At 55.2% G+C, this 15,541-nt stretch overlaps 1 protein-coding gene across 1 annotated transcript; it reads left to right on the plus strand.

Moving 5' to 3' along the window:
* Positions 1–1,113: 1,113 nt before the first annotated feature.
* On the plus strand, positions 1,114–14,636 carry ATP8B3 (ATPase phospholipid transporting 8B3; the record flags this gene model as incomplete). Its single annotated transcript, XM_079546758.1, has 28 exons — positions 1,114–1,117; positions 1,474–1,548; positions 1,868–1,944; positions 2,025–2,138; positions 2,585–2,689; positions 3,086–3,147; positions 3,569–3,641; positions 3,732–3,802; positions 4,342–4,424; positions 5,050–5,208; positions 5,367–5,455; positions 5,870–6,063; positions 6,293–6,501; positions 7,570–7,604; positions 7,714–7,870; positions 8,575–8,763; positions 8,839–8,951; positions 9,329–9,493; positions 9,782–9,893; positions 10,189–10,264; positions 10,787–10,910; positions 11,516–11,780; positions 12,276–12,499; positions 12,986–13,069; positions 13,166–13,405; positions 13,627–13,765; positions 14,060–14,226; positions 14,298–14,636. The coding sequence occupies 28 exons, from the start codon at positions 1,114–1,116 to the stop codon at positions 14,634–14,636; spliced, it is 3,744 nt and encodes a 1,247-aa protein (XP_079402884.1).
* Between the last annotated feature and the right edge of the window lie 905 nt (positions 14,637–15,541).

Raw genomic sequence — 15,541 nt, forward strand, 5'->3', positions numbered from 1 at the left:
GGGATGGGAGTGGAGATGGGGATTGGGGATGGGGATGGGATTGGGGATGGGGATGGTGCTGGGGACAGGGATGGCGTTGGCAACAGGGACTGGGGATGCTGTGTTTTCCTGTGGGGTCGGATCAAAGCAGCATCCAGGTGCAGTTATAGGGTGAGCAAACAGCAGCAGGAGGGAAATTCACGGCCCCACGTGTTCCCTGGGCAGGAGCTGCCGGGATGCGCGGGCGTTTCCGCTCCGATCCACACCCGGTGCTCATCACAGGGCAGCTCCGCCTCGCTCTGACCCTAATTAACCAGGAGCACGCCTCAAGTGGCTGCGTTTTAACCCCTGACTGGAAGCCCTGCGAGTGGGGCACTCTCCTGCTCTGCCATCGGGGTGCTGTAGGGTCGGGCTCTCTGTGCTCTGTGCAGGCGCTGTTTCCCAGCTCGCTGTGCTCCTCGGAGAGCCCTGTGTCTGCAGGTGCTTAATGAGCAGCGAGCTCGTTTGGCATCACCTGGGAGCAGAGCACAGGGGGCGACAGCAGTCAGGGTTTGGGATTTGGAAGCGCTGTGGACGTGGGGGGGTTGTGGATGTCACGGCCACGTCCTGGAGCAGAGCAAAGCAGCAGCATCCCACCTCTCTGCAGCATCCTCCTCTTCCTCAGGACACGGCTGTGCCGAGCTGGTGGGGTCACTTAGGATGCAGGGACAAAAGCAGAGCCTTTGGTGGTGGATAAAAGCTTTGGGTTTTGGTCCGAGTTCTTGGACAAAGCCGGGTTGCTGCCCTTTTGGGGTCACCTTGGTGTGGGGTGAGGTGGGCTCTGCAGTGAGCGTGGGGCTGTGGGGCTCCCAGCATCAGCCTGTGTCATTGGGAGTGATGGGAGGAGACCCTTCTGTGGAAGAATGGGAAAAAAGGGATCAGAGGAATGAGGTGAGAAACAGCAGGGATGGACTCCTGGGGGGGGAGGTTATTAAATGATGGGGTAATGGATGCTTTACGCCTTGCTGGCTTCTGACGTGTCGGGATCATGAAGAGCTGCACAAACATTAATTAATCTGCCCTAATGACCCCGTGGGGAGGTCAGTGAGTGGAGGGGAATCTCGTCATCAGTGAGGGCGGTGCTCCTTCGGCACGATGGGTGCGATGGCGATGTGAGGAGAGGCTCTCCTTCAATGATTTCCCATGTCTTCGTTGGAGAGGAATCTTTGAGTGGTCAGAGCGCAGACTGAGGCTGAAAGGGAGCCGCAGTCCAACCCTGAGGGCACGGGGGGCCCAGCCCCACACCAACACCTTGGAGTAAACCCATCAAGGCCGCATGTGTGATGGAAATCCAAAAGATAATGCTGTTGTGTCGCCACTTCTGTGACGTTCAAACGTTAAGAATGCCACTGCACTTTCTCCGTCCTGCCCCATGGGGTGAAGCTCAGCTGCAGGGCATCCCAGTGGGTCCCGCTGTGGTTCAGCATTGCGGGTATTCTGTGTCCTTGTCCCCAGGTCCTGGTAGAGGTGGCAGCATGGACGGGCAGGACCCAGCCCTGGGCTGTGAGAGAGAGCAGAAGGGGCAGCCAGGTTGGTGCGCAATGAGCGCGGGCTGGGATTTTCCTTTCTTTGGGCAGTAGAACGGAGGACTGGCGTAAAGGTGGCCCATCAGATGGGTGCAGGAGTTGGCGTCGTGGCTGGGATGTCGCAGCTTGGTGGTGCCCACACTGGGGTAGCAGGAAGAGCATCAGAAGGGGAACAAGCATCCTTAATAATAGCGTCATGGAAGCGTGTCTCCCCAGCTCACCATGAGCACCACAACGGGTCCCAGTGTCCCCAGAGGGCGGGGGGTGGTGGCTGAGCACAGCCACTGGGTGACCACGAGCTCCTCCAGCTTTCACCTGGGAAGTGCAGGCCAACAACAGAGCCCACCACGAGCAGCTCAGGAAGAAATCTGCCTTCTGCGTGAGCAGGAAGAAATACGCGGTGAGTCAGGCGGCGCCAACCAAGGGCCGTTTCTGGTGCTGGGCCCCCGCTCTGGCTTTAAGCTGCCACTATTTTGGCAGGGCAATGCCATTAAGACGGCCAAGTACAACGTCCTCACCTTCCTCCCGCTGAACCTCTACGAGCAGTTCCACCGCATGGCCAACGTCTACTTTGTCTTCGTCATCCTCCTGCAGGTGAGATGGATGCGAGGGAGAAGCACGAGCGTGAGGGACCGTTACCAAAGCAGGGCTGTCTGGTGCTCGGAGCAGGGCGGCCGTCTGTAGGGACACTTGTGTTCCCACCTCTGACCTTTACGGATGGGATCTGGAGCTGACGTGGGTTCCCCTTTTGCGCCTATGCTGTAAGATGGCGTCAGGGGCACCGATCTGCAGTAGCATTCGTCGGATTTCAGGACCTATGAGTGGCTGAAGCTGAGATAAAATATGATTCCTTTAAATCAGTTGGGTTTGGATATAAAATAAGATCATACAGAAAACTGCCAGACAAAAATCCTACCGTCCCCAAATCTTAGCTTGGTTCCTGCTTTCTTTTGGGCCCTTCTAAGGAGGAGAGCTGGGACCCAAGGTGTCCCATGGTGGGATGGGAGTTTGGTCACTGAGGTGCCCTTTTCTTTCCCCAGACCTTTCCTGAGATCTCCACGCTGCCCTGGTACACTCTGCTCTTCCCTCTGAGCTGCCTTCTCACCATCCGTGCCCTACGGGACCTGATGGATGACATTGTGAGCGTGGGTACTGAGGGGTGGTCAGCAGAATGGGCTCCTTTGCTGTGGAAAGTTTGGGAGATGCCATCATTCAATGTACCTGAGACTCCATCAGCTCTACAACATCCAAATCGCTTCATATTTTCCCTTTGAAAGGATGTGGCCAGATGGTCTCCTTCCTTTAGGAGGGATATCTGTAATATCCCAATCCACGGCTGTAGTCACAGTTTGGCCCCTAGGGCCATCTTGGGGGGAGTTCTGCCCCTTCATTCATCAGAATGCATCTCCAGGGTGCTTCAATGAGCAGATCCTGTCCTGGGGCTGAGGAACCCAAAGAGGTTATGGCGTTAAGAGGGTTGCTTTCATGGGACAGGCACGCCTGGCATGGCCCATCCAATTCTTTTTCTCTCTTCTGCGCAGGGCCGGCACCAAAGTGACAGAAACATCAACAGCAGGCCCTGTGAGATCCTGTCTGGGGAGAGGTAAGGGGCTCTGGGAAGAAGGGCTCGTGCTTTCCTTGCGGTGAAGCAGTGATGGAGCATCCGGAGTGCTGAGCACCCCTGAGTTCAGTGTTTTGGTGGCCAGGCCTTGCAAGCTTGCATCGCCCCCCAGATCTGTTGCAGCTCCAGGAGTTTCTTTGGAAGGATGTTTGTATCCCAACAGGTCCAAGAAGCGCTGGTCTGCCTGTAGGCATGGGGGTATGGATGTGACAAAGCAGTCCTGTGCCACTCGTGGTGCCTTGATGGCCACAGAGGAACCAGCAACGCCCTGCAGACCCCAAGAAGCCAGGAGAGCCACAGGCTGCTCCAGAGGATGGATGCAGTGTTAACCCTGCCGTGCAATATTCTAACCCTGCTGTGACCGCGGGGCTGCAATATTCACGCGTTCTGAATTCCCCTTCAGCTTCCGCTGGCAGAAGTGGCGCGATGTCTGCGTTGGGGACGTCGTCCGCCTGCGCAAGGACAGCCTCGTCCCAGTGAGCAGCGCCCCGTGGCTGGTGGCTGGTGTGCCAAGGGGGGTTCAGCAAGGGGAGACCCAACCAGGTGCTTTCCCTTTGCTCCTGCAGGCCGACATGCTCCTGCTGTGCAGCTCAGAGCCCAGCAGCCTCTGCTACGTGGAGACCTGTGACATTGATGGGTGAGCAGTGCTGGATGTCCCGGCTGCGGGCTGAGCTCTCCAGCCCTGGGCACCACCAGAAATGGGGGTCAAGTGTGCTAGGGAGGCTGGCAGTCCTGCAGAAACCACAAAATCTGGGGGGTCCTCCAACAGCCGACCTTACAGACACTGCAGAAATGGAAGGAGCCTTTCATTTGGCCCCACGGATTTTGAAAATTGGAAGGCTGAGAAAATTTTCAGGCTACAGTTTTGGGGAAAACCCAGCACCCTGCAGAGCAGCTCGTGACCTCAGGTCTATCTCCTCATCTCCATTCCCTTCCAGCTCCTCATCCCTCCCGCTCATCTGCTGGATGATTTAATGACAGGGTCTCTGGGGCCGGGGCTTTTTTCCTGCTTGATGTCTGCCACGATAGCTCCCTATCTTGCTTTTCATCACCATTGCTCATGTAATCACCCAACAATTAATGTCAACTTCTGTCCCATGGGCCCGATAGCAGAATTAACAGTGCTTTTGCCCTGTAGGGTTGTTTCATTCTTCCCTCGCTGACTCTTTTTCGCAGAGAAACAAACCTGAAGTTCAGACAAGCCCTCCTGGTCACCCACCAGGAGCTGACAAGTGAGGAGAGCTTGGCTGCCTTTGATGGTGAGAAACCCAGATGGGTGAGGATGTGGCCTCCACCCCATGGTCACATCGGGGCAGCCTTCAGAGGTCTCCCATCGGCCTCGCTCTGTCCCCAGAGACACCAAATGCCATCACTCAGCACCTCCAGAGCTGGAGGGTGGTCCCTACTAAAGGGTCTGCGTGGAGACCCTTCCCCAGCAGCGTGGTTGGGGTTGGGTTAGGATGGGGGTTAGGATAGGGACTATGGATTAGGATGGGGGCCACTGGGTTGGGATGAGGGCTGTTGGGTAGGATGGGGGCCATCGGGTTTGCACATGGCCAAATGTCTGTTTTCCTACCAGAATCAAACTCTGAGCATCCAGACTTGAGCTCAGACCCTGGATTTTTTCCCCCCTTTGGTCCTGCATAGGATGCTGTGTCAACAGCAGCTGGAATTAAGGATTTGGTGCTTTATCCCACGTGGTTCCTCGACTGGGCACAGCAGGCTGGTGCTCCAGCTCAGCCTTAACCCGAGTCTCCCATCCCGCAGCTGGAAGATGCACAGGAGAAATCTGAATTTTCCCTTGAGAAATCCTCTTCTCTGAAGGAAACAAAGGACCTCGCGTTTCCCCCACAGCCAACGCCTGCTCTGTGTGCTCTGCTCCAGGGAGAGTGACCTGTGAGGAGCCCAACAGCCGCATGCACAGCTTCACTGGTGTGCTGCAATGGAGAGGCGAGACGCACGCGCTCGATGGCGACAGGATTCTGCTGAGGGGCTGCAAACTCCGCAACACCGACACGTGTTACGGCTTGGTTCTCTATGCAGGTGAGCACCAGCTCCAGGATTCTGTATTTCTCTGCGTCGCGTCCTGGATCCACGTCCCTTCGCGTCCTCTTGGTGCGTTGGCCGTGGGTAGAGGAGGGCTGAGGTTGGTGGAAGGAGCATTTTTTGCATTTTTACTTACAAAATGGTTTCTCGCCCAGGATCTGATTCTAAAATTATGAGGAACTGTGGAAAGATCAAGAGGAAGAAAACCAAGCTGGACCACATGATGGACCGCCTGGTGGTGATAGTAAGACCTGTGCAAACGCCTCCTGGGGGTTCTTAGAAGCTTCCTCGTGAGGCACTGCTTCCTTGGGCGATGCTGATTTTGTTAAGCTTGAAGTATTTTGCTCAGTTCTTGGTCCAGTTCCTGGTGGCTGTGTTGTCATCTCTTCTCCAACTGGCTGCTGGCATTCCTCTTGGGTAGGGTTTGGGTTGGGGTCAGGAAGGTGGGGAAGTTGGGTTTCACTCTGTTTGTTGTGGATGTGTTCAGCTGAATTCTATGCCACGATCTTTCGTCTCAGCCCAGGATAGCCTTCAACTTCTGTGTGGTCTCAAAGCAGCTTCACGACCAGGGGATGCAGTGAGAAGGGCTGGAAGGGACAATGGTTGGTCTGGTAGGCTCTGAGGGATGCGCCATTCTCAACCTGCCTTCCCCCATCAGATCTTTCTGGTGCTGCTGGTCACATCGCTGTGCCTCGCCGTTGCCTCAGGGTTCTGGGCCAAGATGTTCCAAGAGAAACACAGCTACCTCGCTGCTCTCTACAAGCACACGACTCCTGCCAAGCAGGCTTTCTTCAGCTTCTGGGGCTTCACCATTCTTCTGAGCGTCATCATACCCATGTCCATGTATATCACGTAAGAACGATGCAGATTGCACACGGCTGGCACTCAGTGCCCCCCTCCTTCCCCTTGCCTATCATCTGGCACCTTGGCTTGCAGCCACAGAGTGGGGCTGCCACAAAAGGGGCTCAGCACCCGAGCAAGGGTGATGCAAAGACGCACGCACCAACGTTGGAAATGGTGGACAGGCTGAGGATGACCAACCGACGAAGGCGATAACTCCTTTCTCGCATTCCCACTCTAGGTTTGAATTCATCTACCTGGTGAACAGCTTTTTCATCAACTGGGATTTGGAGATGTATTATGCTGTCAAGGACATCCCAGCCAAAGCCAGGAGCACCAGCCTCAACGACCAGCTTGGCCAGGTGGAGTACATCTTCTCGGACAAGACGGGCACCTTGACGCAGAACATCATGAGCTTCAAGAAGTGCTGCGTCAACGGGAGCATCTATGGTAACTTGTGGTGGTGGCAGGTTGGTAGGGATTGCAGAGTTGGATTGAGGCCAGGCTTTGGCTGGAGGTCATTTTGGTTCTTTTCTCTTCTCTGGCTTGCTGGGAAGCTTGGGGTACGTGGGTTGGTCTTGGTGGTGGTGGAGGAGGTGAAGGAGGAGGGGGTGAAGGAGGAGGGGGTGAAGGAGGAGGGGGTGAAGGAGGAGGAGGTGAAGGAGGAGGGGGTGAAGGAGGAGGAGGTGAAGGAGGAGGGGGTGAAGGAGGAGGGGGTGAAGGAGGAGGGGGTGAAGGAGGAGGGGGTGAAGGAGGAGGGGGTGAAGGAGGAGGGGGTGAAGGAGGAGGGGGTGAAGGAGGAGGGGGTGAAGGAGGAGGAGGTGAAGGAGGAGGAGGTGAAGGAGGAGGAGGTGAAGAAGTCGTCCTTCCCTTTATGATTTATTCTTATGGAGAGTGCATGTGATGCTCTTTGCTTTCTTTAATGATTCAGATTACTTTTTTCCCCTCAGAAACCCCAGAACTGCCAATTCCTTCCTTCTCTCATTGCTACATTTACTCGAGCTCTTGGCTGGCTTTTGGTGCTTAATTAGTGACATTTAGAGAGCAGCAAGGGGCGGAGCTTTAGCACAGAGCTCCTTTTTCCTGAGATCCTTATCAAACACCTGAGACAAACAGTGACAAAAGGAAAGAGGAGAAAAAAAACCATTTGGCAAAGTTTCTAAGCAGGAATAAACCCAATCCTCCTCTTCCTGTGTATCACATTGCACCTCTGATAGCAGCACTGCCACGATCCTTTCTGCCTTCTGACAACTGGAAATGCAGGTGAAAGCCAGACCTGCACTGTCAACATGAAAAATACAGAAAGTCTGAGCTCTTCAAGAATGAAATCAGTCAAACCTGAATGCCCCAATGGCTCACAATGGACAGACACTGGGCCAGCACTGGAAATTCCCTCCTTGCCAGTCTTCTGGCCAGCAAAAGAATCCCAGCAATCCCTCCTAGCAAAAAGCTGCTTGGAGCTCTCGCCAAGCGATGCTCCCAGCTCTTCAGTAACTGAACTGTCTCTTATTTTGGCAGGATTGGACACGGGCCATGAGAACAAACAGCCACCGGTGCGTAATTCCCCTCTCCTGCATAGCATGGGGCCAAATATGACCACGGCAGAGCATCATAGGGTGGCCCCGTTGTTGGTGTCCTACAGCCTGCCCGTGCCTCTTGCAGGGGTTGGTGTTGACCCGGAGCTGCCATGGGGAGAAGATGTTGGACTCCAACAACGTGGGGCTCCGGGAAGCAGTGCAACAAAACAAGGATCCGGTGCTGCGGGAGTTCCTGCGGCTGCTGGCCCTGTGCCACACCGTCATGGTGGAGGAGAGGGGAGGTGGGTTGGGGGTCCCCTATGAGGGGGTTCCCTTCGAGGCGCAGGGGCCGTGATATCCTTGATATGAACTGCCTAGGCTGGGGTTTTCTGTTGGATAGGGATAGGGACTGGGAGTGGCATTGGATCCCATTGGGAACGGGGTGGGATCCCACTGGGGTCGGTGTGGGGATCCCATGGGGAGTGTTGTTGGGGTCCTGTTGGGAGTGGTGCTGGGGTCCCATGGGAGTGGTGGTCCTTGCTTAATGAGGACGAAGGACACACCGTACTCACACAGCTGTTATTCTCTCTTCTCATTAAGTCAACAGAAGTTAAAAAATACGTATTTTAAAATTTCCAGATTTGGTAGATTTAAATCATCTTCAGCAAAAGTGTGTATGACTGCAAACCGAGCACGGCTCCTGAAATGGGATGGATTGGGTGGGTCGGTTGTGCTGAATGCATGTTTTTTAACCTTTATCCTTTGGAACATGTTTAGAAAAATGATTCTAAGGAGCTGAAGGAGTTGGACTTGATGATCCTCACGGGTCCCTTCCAACTCGAGATGTTCTGTGTTCCTACAGCTCTGTTCTATGACTTTCCCTAGCTTGGTAGCTCAGCCTTCAAGGTCTCCATCAGTAACGTCGGTGCAAGGCTGAGGCGTTCCAGGTGTTTGAGGGATGCTCCTCTCGGTGTCTCCTCACCCAATCCTTGCTTCTCTTCCGCAGACCAACTGGTTTACCAGGCGGCTTCTCCAGATGAGGAAGCACTGGTGCTGGCAGCCAGGAGCTTGGGTTACGTCTTCCTGTCCCGAACGCAGGACACCATCACCATCAGCGGAGATGGGGGTGAAGGGACGTTCCAAGTGCTGGCCATGCTGGATTTCAACAGCGATCGCAAGAGGATGTCGGTGTTGGGTGAGCTGAGGTGGCTGCAGGGTGGTGCCTTGCAAGGGGACGGCGAAGAGCAGCTCTGTCCTTTCTGCCTCCCAGTGAGGGACCCACAGGGCACCATCCGGCTCTACACCAAAGGGGCTGACACTGTGATCCTGGAGAGGCTGCGGGGTCGGGGACCCAACCAGGACTTCACCGAGAGGGCTCTGGATGTGAGTCCCACAGCAGCTGGGACATGAGGGGTTGGTTGGGTGCCCCGCTGCTTCTCTGTCCACACTCTGGCTTTAGGATTTAGCTCTGTCTTTCCCCCTTCTGCTCTGAGCCTCAAATGCACCTGGAACGGGGGCTGAGGGCACCAAATCCCCTTCTTGGTGTTCTGCATCGCTCTCAGACGTAGGGTCTGATATTTGGGTCCTGTGAGGAGCCAGGAGTTGGACCTGATGATCCTGATGGGTCCCTTCCAGCGGGGGATATTCTGTGATTCTATGATCACTCCTGGGGTGGGGGGCAGCCAGAGCCCAGAGGAGACCTCAGACCCCATGTGAGCACGGAGTCGAGGTGAGGAGGACACGATGTCTCATCTTGGCAGCACTTTGCAGAGGAGACCCTGAGGACGTTATGCCTGGCCAGCAAGGAGCTGAGCGAGGCGGAGTACGACGAGTGGAGCAGGAGGCACCGCATGGCCAGCATCCTGCTGCAGGGCCGGGCCTGTGAGCTGGACAGGCTGTACGAGGAGATGGAGCAGGACCTGGAGGTGGGATGGGGCCAGGGGTGGGGAGGAACGCCTTGCCCTGTTCCCTGCTGGCCCCACAGAGGGTAGGAGCATGGGGAGGTTCAGCTCTTTTGGGGTGGAGGGGGAAGAGTCCAACCCGACACCAATCCTCTGGGTGGAAGGGCAGGTGGAGATACCCCTCGGGGTGATTTTGCAACATGTCCACCCATGGGAAGGGGATGGAGCTTGCAGGAGACCCCTGGTTGGAGCCAGGGTTAACCTTCAGCTTGCCCTGACCCCCTGCCCCATGTCATGGCACCTTCCCTCCAGCTGCTTGGGGTCACAGCCATTGAGGACAAGTTGCAAGAAGGGGTCCCTGAGACCATCCAGCTGCTGAAACTGGGCAACATCAAAGTGTGGGTGCTGACGGGAGACAAACAAGGTCAGTGGAGCCAACCCCAGACCCCACCAACACATTTCAGTTTCTTCCCCAACCAGGACCAGAGATCAGATGAGACCCTGGGACGAAACAGCAGTGGGGCTCTGCTGTTCCATTCATACAGAACAATAGCAGGACCCACAGATCACGTTACTTGTGGGGAAACTGAGGCAGGGGAAGGTGTCTGCATGATGGCATAGGGTGCAGAACAGTCCCAGCACCTGTTGGCCTCCAGGGCTGGGGGATGTCCTGGGATGGTAGGGGGGCACGAGAGCCCACTGATGTCCCTGTATTGCAGAAACAGCAATGAATGTTGGCTATGCATGCAAGCTGCTCACGGATGACATGGAGATCCTGGAGGAGAAGGAAGTGAGGTGAGGAATCCTGACCTTCTGGTTCGTGACATCAGGGGGTTCCTGGAATCACAGAGGTGTGGCACTCAGGGATGTGGTTAGTGGGCAGTATTGGTGGTAGCTGGACAGCTGGACTGGATGACCTTAGAGATCTTTTCCAGCCTTAGTGATTCTGAGATTCTATGACACCCAAGGGCATAGGAATCCATGCAGGGTGAGCACGGAGGGCTGGAGATGCTTCTCCTTCCCCATCCCAGCCTGGATGTCCATTCCCATCTTCACCCACTGACACCTTTCCAGTCTTCCCCATTCATTTCTGCACCTACATTTGGCTGCAAAGCGCTCAGCTTGGTTCTCTGGCCTCCCAACCACACGCACCAGGGCTGATTTCTCATCTCATGAGCCCTCTCAGCCCCTCTTTGCCCCTCCTGCTCCCACCACTGGGTACCAGCCCTGTCTGGATCCAGCTTTGAGATGGCAAATGCCAACCAACGAGTCATGGCCAAAGCTGACCAACACTCCCCATGTGCCCTCCTTGCACAGCGAGATGCTCGAGGCTTACTGGGCGAGAAACAACAACGTCAGTGGCAGTGACTGTGCCTCACAGCAGCACCCAGAGCCTCTGTGCCACAAGAAGAGAGCTCTTGTCATCAGCGGGGACTTTGTGGTAAGGAGATAAGTGGGGCTGGTTCTGCCCCAAGGCATTGGATGGCACCAGGAGGTACCCCAAAATGGGTGGCAAAAGCCACAGGAACCCTGTTTTGGGATGGGGAATGAATGTTAGAGGAGGAGGTGACCTCACGCTGATCACGTAGTGATGGGGGCTTCACCCACACTGGCCCAAGCTGGGGGCTCATGTCCCCTTCTTCAAGAAAGGTGCAGATGTGGTACTAAGAGATGTGGGTCAGTGGGCAATATTGGAGGGGTGGATGGCTGGACTGGCTGATCTTAGAGGTCTTTTCCAACCTTCATCACTCTATGATTCATACTGGGACAAATTGCTCCCAAACTGTACCTACTGCATGACAAACCCAGAGAAAACTTTTTTTTTTGTTGCACCAGAGAGATTTGAGAGCATCACAGATTCCACTGTGACATCCCTGCCAGTCTCTAGAAAACCCAAATTTGAAATGTTGTTATCCTCCCTTCATGCCCATATTTGTTTCCCTCTGCTAAAAGAGCTCAGACCAGCCCCATCCTCCCTGCTTGTAGCCCCCATCCCTCTTGACCAGCCCTGGTGTGAGGTTCTAACCATGTGTGCTCTCCTCTAAGGACACAATCCTGCAGACAGGAGAGGTGCTACAGAAGAAGGGACAGCTGTGGCAGCACCTGGCTTGCCATGGGACGACGGACCCCCAGGAGCAGGGCAGTCTGGTGGAGAAGGCCTTTGTGGACCTGGCCACCAGCTGCCAGGCTGTCATCTGCTGCAGGGTCACCCCCAAGCAGAAAGCTCTCATCGTGCAGCTGGTGAAGAAGCACAAGAAAGCCACCACGCTGGCCATTGGGGATGGGGCCAACGATGTCAACATGATCAAAAGTGAGGCTGGGGGATGTGCTGGTGGGTTTTGGCTAGAGCATCCAACTAGAGTGGGAGTGGTGGTACCCCACCTACCATCTCCACTGTGTCACTTCTCCTTTGAGGTGAAGAGCTGGGCGAGGAACACTCAACTCAACTTCCAACCCAATTCCCAGCACAACCCCTGGCTCATTTTCCAACCTAATTCCCAATCCAGTTTGCAGTGCGGTTGTGCTGGGAAGGGAGTGAAAAGCACAAGACCATGGAAAGGGGCAGGGTGGACAACTTGCTTGGGCAACGGGGATGTCTTGAAGACTCCCCTGCTTCCCCAGCACAGGGCTGTGCCCTTTGCACACCCAGCTGTGCCTGCTGTCACACTCTATGGCACACAATGGACATGCAGGAGGGCTTTTCCCCTTTACCCATCAGCCCTGGCCGCAATCTGCTGGGCAACCAAACGCTACAGAAAAAGGGCTCTGCTAACCCCTCACTGCCCACATCTCACACCCTCTGCAGCTGCTGACATCGGGGTGGGCATCAGCGGGCTGGAGGGCGTGCAAGCCGTGCAGTGCAGCGACTTCGCCCTGGCGCAGTTCTGCTACCTGCAGCGCCTGCTGCTCGTCCACGGCCGCTGGGCTTACCTCCGCATCTGCAAGTTCCTCCGCTACTTCTTCTACAAGACCTTTGCTGGCCTCATGACCCAGATCTGGTTTGCTTTTCACAGTGGATTCACGGCCCAGGTGAGCGGTGGCTGCGTATCGGTGCGGAACGCGGCCCTCCTGTGGGTTTTTGTATCTCCAGCGCGGTCTCCTTCCTCCCTCCCTGATTTTTGGGGGCTCCCTGGTTGAGATGCAGCTGGTTACTTGCACTTGGGCCATGGGCTGGGGGAAGTGCCCTCAGAGGCACCGGCAGCTCTTGTGAGAAGCAGCTCAGCCTCACAAATGCGCAGGGAAATGGATCACAAGGTTCTCCCAAAAATGGGAGCTCCTACCTAAGGGACAAAGGTTATCAGTGCAGCGTGTGGCTCCAGCCCCACCTCTGCAGCACGCTCCCAAAGACCCACAGAGTGCTGCGCACAAGCCAGTGCTGATGCAGATCTCAGAACAAGCCCAGAGGGATTTCCATGGGATTTGAGGCAGGACTTGGCCTCACCCCAGCGCCTGGGCATCCTTTCTGAGTCTTCCCAAAGCACCACCGAGCTCACAGCCACTTCATTCTCCCCATAGCCTCTCTATGAAGGCTGGTTCCTTGCTCTCTACAACGTTTTCTACACCGCTTACCCCGTGCTTTCTGTGGGTCTTCTGGAGCAGGTATGGGACCACCAGGCTGCACCCAGCCCCTATGCCTGGAGGGCAAACCTGCCAAGGGTGGGAAGACGATGCTTGAGCCCCTCTGTGTTCCAGCAGGACGTGAGTGCCAAGAAGAGCCTGCGGTTCCCTGAGCTCTACACCATTGGGCAGCAGGACAAGCTCTTCAATTATCGTATTTTCAGCGTGACGCTCCTGCATGGTGTCAGCACATCGCTCACCAGCTTCTACATCGCGCTCTGGGCCTTTGAGGACCACGTTGGCAGCAGGACTGTGGGGGACTACGAGTCCTTCTCCGTCACGGTGGCCACCTCAGCTTTGCTGTCAGTCCTCGTGGAGGTGAGCACCCCTCCCTGTGTCTGAGCTGGGGATGAGCTGGAAGCTGTTGGCACGGATGAGGGGTTGGAGGGAACCGGTCCAAATGGAACACAGGTGAAGGGAGCCCAGGCACGCTGTGATGTTGCCCAGTGCAGCTCAGGATGGTCTCCCTTGAGGCAGAGACAAGTGGCCAAATGGAAGTACATCCTCCAGCCTTCACAAGGAGTTGTCTGTCCGTGCAGATCATCCTGGACACCAAGTTCTGGACTGCGTTGTCTTTCCTGATGGTCACAGCCAGCTTGCTGCTCTTCTGCCTCTTCTCCTTCCTGACCCAGAGCATCGATGCCTTCAGGATCGCCCCCACTGTCTTCTGTTTTCCAGGTCAGGTGCCCCAAATCCCTGCAGTCCATTCCTCCCAGAGCCAGGCCAGCCCACTGTGGGCTCCATACCAGGAGCTGTTTTCCCAGTGGATCACGTCTTCGCTTGGCTGTATCACATCCCTTGGTCTGATCCTCTTGCTATATGGTCCTGGGTGACAGGTTGACCATTTCATGATCTTGCAGTCTTGCTTTTTGATCCTGGTTGAGATCCCTTAGCAGCTTTGTGAGTGTGGGGCTGTCCCCTCACCATTGCTCTCTCTCCTCTCCACCTCTGCTGCTTGAACACTGCCCACAGATGCCACCCGGAACGCTCTGACCGACCCTTACATCCTGCTGGTGATCCTGCTGTCCCTGGTGGTGAACACCATCCCCTCGCTCACCATCCGCTCGTACAACGCCATCACAGGCAACACCAGCATCCAGCAGGTGAGGATCTGCCTCAAGGACCAGCGTCTGGAACCAGTAAGGGTGTTGCTGGTGGTGGGATGGATGCGATTCCCCAGGGAGGTCACCAGGCCTCTGTTTTCTTGCAGAAGATCTGCTGGAAGGCCAGAAGGGAGCCGGAGCCCTCGGTGGAGCTGCGCACCCACGTCCCCCGTGGCTCCTTCCACCGCCGTTCCAGCTATGCCTTCTCCCATCAGGAGGGCTACGCTGGCCTCATCACCCGAGGGGAGAGCCTGCGCACCAAGGGCACCCGCAGCACCACCAAGGGCACCCAAGGCACCCACAGCACCACCAAGGGCACCCAAGGCACCCACAGCACCACCAAGGGCACCCACACCATCACTGACACCCATACCACCAATGACACCTGTGCCACCGCAGCGCTCCATCGCCAAGGGACAAACCCCAACTTGGCTCTCCCCCCATAGCTGACCTGGCCACGTCCCGCTGAGGCCAAAGGGGTTTCCTCCTCTTGAGGTCATCTGAATCCAATTTGGGTGCTTTTGCTCCACGATCTCCGCACTGTGGTCCCCAAACCCGTGGCAGTGCTGTGTGCCATGCCCCCATCCCCACCTCCCACCATTCTCTGTGGACGTGCACAGCCCATGGGATGCTGTGGAGCCACAGCTTGGGGAGGACAGAGCATGCAAACAACCACCTGATGGCCGGGTCACCATTTTTTATCCTCGTTTTTGTAATTAAAAGCCCCCTGGGACACACACACAGACACGGGGGTGAATGACTAGAAAATAATTTATTGAAGAAACAGAAAGCTGCAGAAATACAACACAGTCATGACCAGTAGAGGATGAACAAATAGAGATTTTCTTTTTTTTTTTCTTTTTTTTTTTTTTTTTCCTCTTTTAAAACCTGTTGGAGTTAAGTTTCCTGCTAATTTCCCCTGCGTGAGTCATTGCAAAGAACAAGGAACGAACTCCAGAGCACACAGCACAGTTTGGATAAAGTGCCTGACACATAAGACTCTTTTTTTTTTTTTTTTTTTTTTAAATTATTGTCTTTTTTTCTTTTTTTCTTTTTTTTTAGCATTTGTAAATAGCTTAAACAAATATAATTGCAAGACACAGAGGAGTAACAATTGCATTTCGCTGTAGAGTAAAACCTATCCCGTGAGATTAACAACGAAGCGGCAGCAAAAGGAAAAATAATAAAGATAATAATTAAAAAACAAAACAATTCAGTCAGAAGGAAGAAAAGCATTGAGCAACGGAGGGACGTGGCCCCCAAAGGAGGTGGGATGGGTGCCTATTGCTATGCAGAGAAATGAGCAGTGGGGTGGGTGGGTGAACCCAGTGCTGTGGGCTCCTCCTGGGCA

Source organism: Tetrao urogallus (genome assembly GCF_951394365.1).
Source record: "Tetrao urogallus genome assembly, chromosome: 25".
Taxonomy (NCBI): domain Eukaryota; kingdom Metazoa; phylum Chordata; class Aves; order Galliformes; family Phasianidae; genus Tetrao; species Tetrao urogallus.